The sequence below is a fragment of the Austrofundulus limnaeus genome, unplaced genomic scaffold, assembly GCF_001266775.1.
Source record: "Austrofundulus limnaeus strain Quisiro unplaced genomic scaffold, Austrofundulus_limnaeus-1.0 Scaffold207, whole genome shotgun sequence".
Lineage (NCBI taxonomy): Eukaryota > Metazoa > Chordata > Actinopteri > Cyprinodontiformes > Rivulidae > Austrofundulus > Austrofundulus limnaeus.
In genome coordinates, this window is record NW_013952609.1 from 961,180 (window position 1) to 968,275 (window position 7,096).

Below are 7,096 nucleotides of genomic sequence, written 5' to 3' on the forward strand. Positions count from 1 at the left end.
ACATAAGACTATTGTACAATTAAATACAATAAATAGAAGACCCTGAAATTTTGCCTCAATAAATCCAATAATATAATATACTTTTAAAGTGTAAAATAATTATTATTTATGCTGGATCCAAGCTCTGCTGGTTAGAAATCCTGAGTGGACTACTGGAATGGACCTGAGTGCTTATATAAGACATTTTATATGCAGATCGATATAATCTAATATTTATTTTTTGACAAATTTCGGACTGGTATTCGATATGGATATCGGATCAGGACACCCCTAACATTTTTACATTTTAGAACTATTATATTCTGATTTATACACCAATAAGCAGATTAGTGGGTAGTGAGGAAGTTCAGTGTCTTGCTCCAAGACACTTCAGCACCCTGCAAGGACTGGGGATTGAAGCCCTCAACGATTACCAGTTTATACTCTAGGCCTGTGGTTCCCAAACTTTTCAGTCTTTGACCCTCAAAACACCAGCAGCAGAGACCTGAGGCCCCAACTATTGTTGGATCATAAACATTGTTTTCACGTCAAAAAAAAGAGCATAGTAACAACATTCATTATGTTTTTGTCCATTTTAAGTACACTAACCTTACTCTTTTGTGACAACAAAGGCAAAACAAAAATGTTAGTTGTTATTTTCTAATATAATTAATTCCAAAAATCTTTTCAGAACCCCACTTTGATGTATTGGGACCCCATTGTGGATCCCGACCCCAACTTTGGGAACACTGCTCTAAGCTTCCATGGCCACTGAAAACACCAGGAAATACTCTGGGCCCCAATTAACCATTGATGAGGTCTTGTAAATAAGTACAAAAACAATCATTGATGATGTCTGGTAAAAATTTTCTGCAGAGCTACACATTTCTGCAACATAACTGCATGACAACTCAAACCAGCACTGCGGTGGGTGGCCAGAAACAACTCAAAATCAAGTGGCAAAACAAATATACACGTATGTTTGCCTAACGTCTGTGTGATTGAATGTTTACGCTTGTGATGAGCTGGCCTACATTAATCCTTCAAAAGCACGCACCGTCTCTTCGAAATACCAAGTCTCTCTTGGAATGTCATACCCCCCAATTGTCTGCAGGAGCCTAAGCAAAGTCACATCAGCCAAAACAGAGCGCTTGCTGGTCCTTTTAATCTAAGAAATCAAAGCTGGGTAAACACTGCTTTGGTATGTTTAATTCTTCGAACCAAACTCCAGCGGTACAGTTTCACACATACCAACACACATCTGGAGCTTTTTTTTTCTGCGTGGAAGATAAAGTTTGATGCTGTTCACATGTCAAGGCAGTGCAAATCCTTCCCAAGGCTCCAGCTATAACTCTCTACAAATTCATCAATGAGGAGGTGAAAGATCCCTGAGCTTCTGTCTGTGTGGAGTTATAAAGATTCTGCAGAGGAAGCCAAGTAAACTAATCCACATCTAGGAGATGTTCAGATAAAGTTTAGGAGTTAGATGTCACAATTAATAATTATAATTGTCAGTACTTACACTTTCTTAATTGATAGACCTGCACAAGACAAAAAAGACTAATACATGTGGTGTGTAATTAGGATAATATTACATTTTTAAAAACTTCAATAATGACAAAAATTTAGAAGACGTTAAAATGTCAACACTCATTTATCAGAGGGAATCTAACACCAGCTGATTATTCATCTGAAGACACATGCTACATTCTGGAGTGCTGAGACAGCTGTAATCCCTAATCTCCTGTGAATCCTGCAGGATACAAACAACTACAGAGCTAAGGCAGCACCAGCTTTATTTGTAAGGTTTCGCCTGTTTGCCTTATTAGATTTAAGCGAGATTAGCCTGGTAGAAGAAAGATAAAGTGCTGAGAAGGACCTCTGGAGAAACTCATTTACCTTAGTTAGTCATTCTGAAAATATTCTAGTCTGTAATTCCTCTGGAGGGCACTAACTTGAGAATCATTTGGACCTTTGCAGTAAATCCTGACTGTTGATGTCTTTGAAGATTTGTTTTTGTCATGCTGGCAAAACATAATGTATGGAGATGTCGGTCAAACAAACTGAAGCTTCTCATCAACTCTGATGATTTGTGGTGTGGTTTTATGCAGGCTTGGGGTTCCACATGTACACTATTTCCACCAACTCAAACTAACCTATGCATCCACATTTTGCTCCCACAACGGTGTTTATAGGACTTATTGTTATAAAACGGACGTTCGTTTATTCTGAGAAAAGTGTGTTTGAACCACAGAAGTGCCAGTCTTTGACTCCACGGGTGTCACAGCAGCCTCATCGCTGGGGCGTGTACAGTTTCACCCGTCTGCCTTTCAGACCTACATCTGAACCGGAGGAGAAGAATAGGCCTTTAGAGTCCTCTCCTTTTCCTGTTCCTACCTCCCTCCCTCCTCCCCAGTTCTTTCTCTTCTTCTTTTTTCTTTCTTCCTAATCTCTTCTCAGGTTTAGGATTCCCGGTCCGGGCTCTTTGAGGAGCAGGAAATATGGGGTTAGGTAAACATCAGGGCTCTCACTGCAGGGATTACAACACCCATATATCACAGTGACAACTCTCTTTTCAACAGATGACAGGCCACCAAGACCCTGAGTGTGAAGGGATCCTATGACACTTCCTAACACTGTGAGAGTATATAACATCTGAGTTTTCACAACATCATGTCAGTTTATGAGGATCTGGTGTCTCCAGTATTCTCCGTCAACATCTTTAGATTTTCGCACGTTGCCGCACCTGATGTTTGGCTTGTAGGCATTTTTCGAGAGGTAACAACAAACGAAAAATGACTCAGAAGAAGAGATTTGATCAGAGGTCCTTTCAGCGGCACTGTTGTTCTTCACCCATGACTTCATTCCACTTTCTCCTCTTGATAAGAAAAAGGAAAAACATCCATGGCGACATCCTGCCCTACACAGTGCAGTGACTGGGATTTCATCTGAACAATGAAAAACCTAAGCAAGATCTTTTTAAATGAATAAAAAAAATAACAATACTTTAACGCAAACTAAATAAATATCAATAAGGTAGATAACTTACTGAAACTTACTAAAAATAAAGATTACTTGCTCATTACCTCCGCCAAGGGAGAGGTAATGTTTTCGGTCGCGTCCGTCTGTCTGTCTGTCTGTCTGTCGACAACATTACTCAAAAACTTGTGGAGGGATTGTCATGACATTTTTACCGCATGTGGGTACTGGCTCAAGTAACCCATCTTTAAATTTTGGTGATGTTACGGATCACGATGTGGATACAGGGATTTTATTTCTTTTAACACTGAGATCGGCAAAGCTGTGATGCTTTCACAGGGTGTGGGTTTCAAAGTGTCCAGTAGGTGGCACTGTAGTATTAGTGTGCCCCTTTGTAACTCTATTACAGGATGGGGGAAATTGGTCTTGGCAGAGGTTTGCACTCTCCGAGTGCTTCTAGTTTTAACTGTTATTTAAGCAACATCTAGGCATCAGGATAAAATTAGCTTTGTCATTTTGGAGAAATTAATAAATAAAATTGAGTTTAAAATTTTTAAATAATTAAATAATCAACTCATGATGATGACTGAAATAACTGGGTTAGAACGTTTCAGAACACCTTAAAATGGCCAGTTATTGGTTMGTTATTGGTCAGTTTATTTATTATTGTTGGCAGACTCAAGATTGGACTTCATGACATTCAGAAAACAAATCTGTGTTGTAGATAGTGCTGGGCGGTATACCGTTTTGTACCGAATACCGGTTTTTATTTTTGTTATGATATGAATTTTTTAAATACCGGACATTCCAGTTTAAATAGCGGAACGTTTCGTCGTGGCCGCCAGTGAACTGTTGTTTCCCGGGGGACATTTTTCCTTGCTGCACCGCTATATGCGTTAGCATGTTTGGAGCAGCTAGTTGCAGCAGCGGGTGGCGATTCCGCTGCTTATATTGACTGACGTTTAAAAAAACATCCCATTTTCGCCATCGCTGAATCAGTAAACACCTCTTCAGTGACGTGCACAGTTAGATTTAACGTGGTTAGTTAATATGGAGACGTTATGCTGATGGGAGACTTAACGTGGTTCTATTGTGAAAAGCCTGCAGGAAGTAGTTCGTAGTGGAGTTAGAATTGACTGGTGTGCAAGGACATGAAAGCGCCCGCTGAGCAGCAGGAGGAGAGGAGAGCGGAAAAAGTTCAAAACTTATTTCTAGCGGTGAAAATGTTGAAAATACCGTGATATAAAATTTTGATCATATCGCCCAGTCCTAGTTGTAGAAAAGCTCTTTTCTCTTAAACTAGCTTTAAAGTAGATATATGCTTTTAAATGACACATTTAAATCCATGGTCTATAAAAAACGCAACTACAAACTCCTTATTGTAACTCCACAAGCCCCTTTTCTGAGGTGTGTCTCAGATCAACTCATTTTGAGACTGTCTCTTTAAATCTCTGTAGGTTATTCACCTAAATTCACATTCTTTTACAGAAAAACTGAATGTTAGAAAAGCTACTTGTTTAAACKTCAGGATAGAAGCTGTATTTTTCTGTTTGCACCGGATTCCCTAACACAGATATCCAGAGAGTTTTGGGAGGAAAACTTATTCTTTCTTTGAAAGAACAGAAAATTTGATCCAGATTATGCTGCCATGTGGCAAACACATGTCAGTTCTCAAGAAACCAAACTGATAAATAACTATTTGGCTGCTTAAAACAATTCATAAAACAAGAATACGGAGCTTATATGCTCTTTCTATCTTTCAAAAATTTAGAACACAAAATGTTTCTAACAATGTCTGTGGTAAAAGGTAAATGTTTTTAATGCTTTTAAAAGACATAAAAGGGGCATTTTGAGTCACATTTAGAGTCTTACAGAAGATGTTTTAATCAGCATCTCAGTAAGAATGAAAAAAGTCATCTGGGAAGAATTACACTCATAACAAAATGCTAACAGTGATTTATAGGAGGCTGTTTTCTGTTGTTCCACTATCTCACAGCATTTTATCAGGGTGAAACACACATTATCTCTGTTCACTCCCTTTCTTTTTCCTCTGTTCTCTAACAGGAGTGGAACAGGATGACAAATTAACAGCATTAAACTCCATAATTCAGAGGAAAAACACAATGGCCAACATCTGATATCACAATCGAACTCACATGTGAAACAGCGGGGCGCTTCGTGCCTCTGTGTCATAAAAACACAACATCTCCTTTTAATTAGACGACGCTGTGATGTCGAGAACCGACACACCTCACGCTCTCGATGACCACAGACAAATCCTGGCTCCGTTTTTACCTGTTTTTGGATTCAGGACTGGATGAACCTAATCTGCTCAAACATCCTCTTGCTTGAGGCACCGAGGCTTTTACCACTGATTTGTGAAGTGATGCAGCTGCCAAGAAAAACTCATTTGTCACACAGTTGCAGTTCACTCTGATCATAAATCATGATGGATGTCACATTTAGGGCCAAGAACGCGTGAATATTCAACATTTGTCTTGCTTTGCTGTACACATCTGGCTAAAATAACATGATTTGATTTGATAGCTTTGGTAGCTTGAATCTTGACATTTCTCACTGCGCAGGATAAATATTTCATTTTTATGTAATTCTGCAATTACGGAGCCGTAAATTATGGATTTCAGGTCAACCACATCCACCATAACAATCCAGAGGATGTTTGGCTGGCCTCACAGAGGACCTCCCATGACACRGGTTGAGCTGTGGCGGTTGGGCCGACATGTTTGAGCTGCACAGAGCTTTACACCTAAAGCACCTCTCCATCCTTTTCATCCCTCTGGCATGCCGTTCAAATAATATGGCTCAAGCAGTTTGGGGAGAAAAAAAAAAGCTGATATCCTGTTCTTTTAATCACACTACCGCACACATCTTTTCCCACTTGTACATAAAAGGCTGTGCACACCTCCGCACGTAAAGATGGGTGATAAAAGACAGCAACCTGGCCCGAAGCTAAAAAAAAAAAATCCTGACAAGACATTGGAACAACACACTTAAAAGACATTTCACATGTTGTTTTGTTTGGCCTCCCTTTAACGTGCATTCCTCAGGAAGTCAGAGCTCTCTTAATGAAACGAAACAAAAGAAAATAACGGAGAAGGGGCTCTTACCTTGGACTGATGGAGCTGGATGCCATAGAGGAGAATATTTTGGAGCTTGGCTGCAGATGCCAGGTCCATGATGGCAGCAGACTCTGCCACCGTCCTGTCGATGGTCTTTTGATCTGTACTGCTCAAATGTACCTAATAAAACAAAGAGCACCAGTTGCAATCAGACAACACTTGGCAACAATATTTATTTACGGAGGATGTGAATTACACTCCCAGACAGGATGATACTGTCTGGGAGTATAAAGAGCCACTAGTTTAATTGAGCTACACGGGTCAGTTTGTTGAGTCAAKTTAACCAGAGCAGGGTTTCTGCAAGTTTCACCAACGCAAATTCAAGACTTTTTAAGACCATTAAGAGTTTGATTTAAGACCTATATCATGACATACAGAAATCTACAAAAGAAAAGCCTTAAACTCAGGCAACATGGTGGCTGAGTTGGAAGAAATATTGCCTCCCAATAAGAAAGATGCCTGGTTAAATCCTGGCTGGGGACCTTAGAGTTAGCATGTTCTCTCTGTACATACAGTATGTGGGTTTTCTCCAGGTCCTCCGGTTTACTCCGAAGGCTAAATTGTCCCTATGTGTGAGTTTGTTCATCTCTGTGTGTCTCCATGTTCTCCTCCTTCTCCTATTTACAGATCCAGTGATGTGGACCAGCCAACAACGCAAAAGCTGATTGGCCGCAATACAAGTTGTAGTTGTAACAGTATTCAAATCATTAAGTGTTGTGGGAGCATTTTATTGAGCATTTGAGGTTGTGTTAAATGAGTATTAGAAAATTATTACCTATTTAAAATAATTTTAGACTTGAACACAATAATTTAGTGAATTTTAAACTTTTTAAGGCCTAAAATTTGGATTGTCAAATTTTAGTCATTTTAGACATTTTAAGTCTAACATTAAAATTTATTGGTTGCAGTTTTACCATCTGACTTCCATATAAATGTCACACTAAGGCCACATCTTCACTGCTATATATATATACAGCGGGTAAAATAAGTATTGAACA

At 39.3% G+C, this 7,096-nt stretch overlaps 1 protein-coding gene across 3 annotated transcripts in view; it reads right to left on the minus strand.

Annotated features, from left to right (window-relative positions):
* crppa (CDP-L-ribitol pyrophosphorylase A) overlaps positions 1-7,096 on the minus strand; it is a 60,383-nt gene that overhangs the window by 26,227 nt on the left and 27,060 nt on the right. For all 3 annotated transcript variants that reach the window (XM_014019020.1, XM_014019018.1, XM_014019019.1), the window contains exon 9: positions 6,087-6,218. In XM_014019020.1, the coding sequence (XP_013874474.1) occupies positions 6,087-6,218 (132 nt within the window). The remainder of the gene's footprint in view (positions 1-6,086; positions 6,219-7,096) is intronic.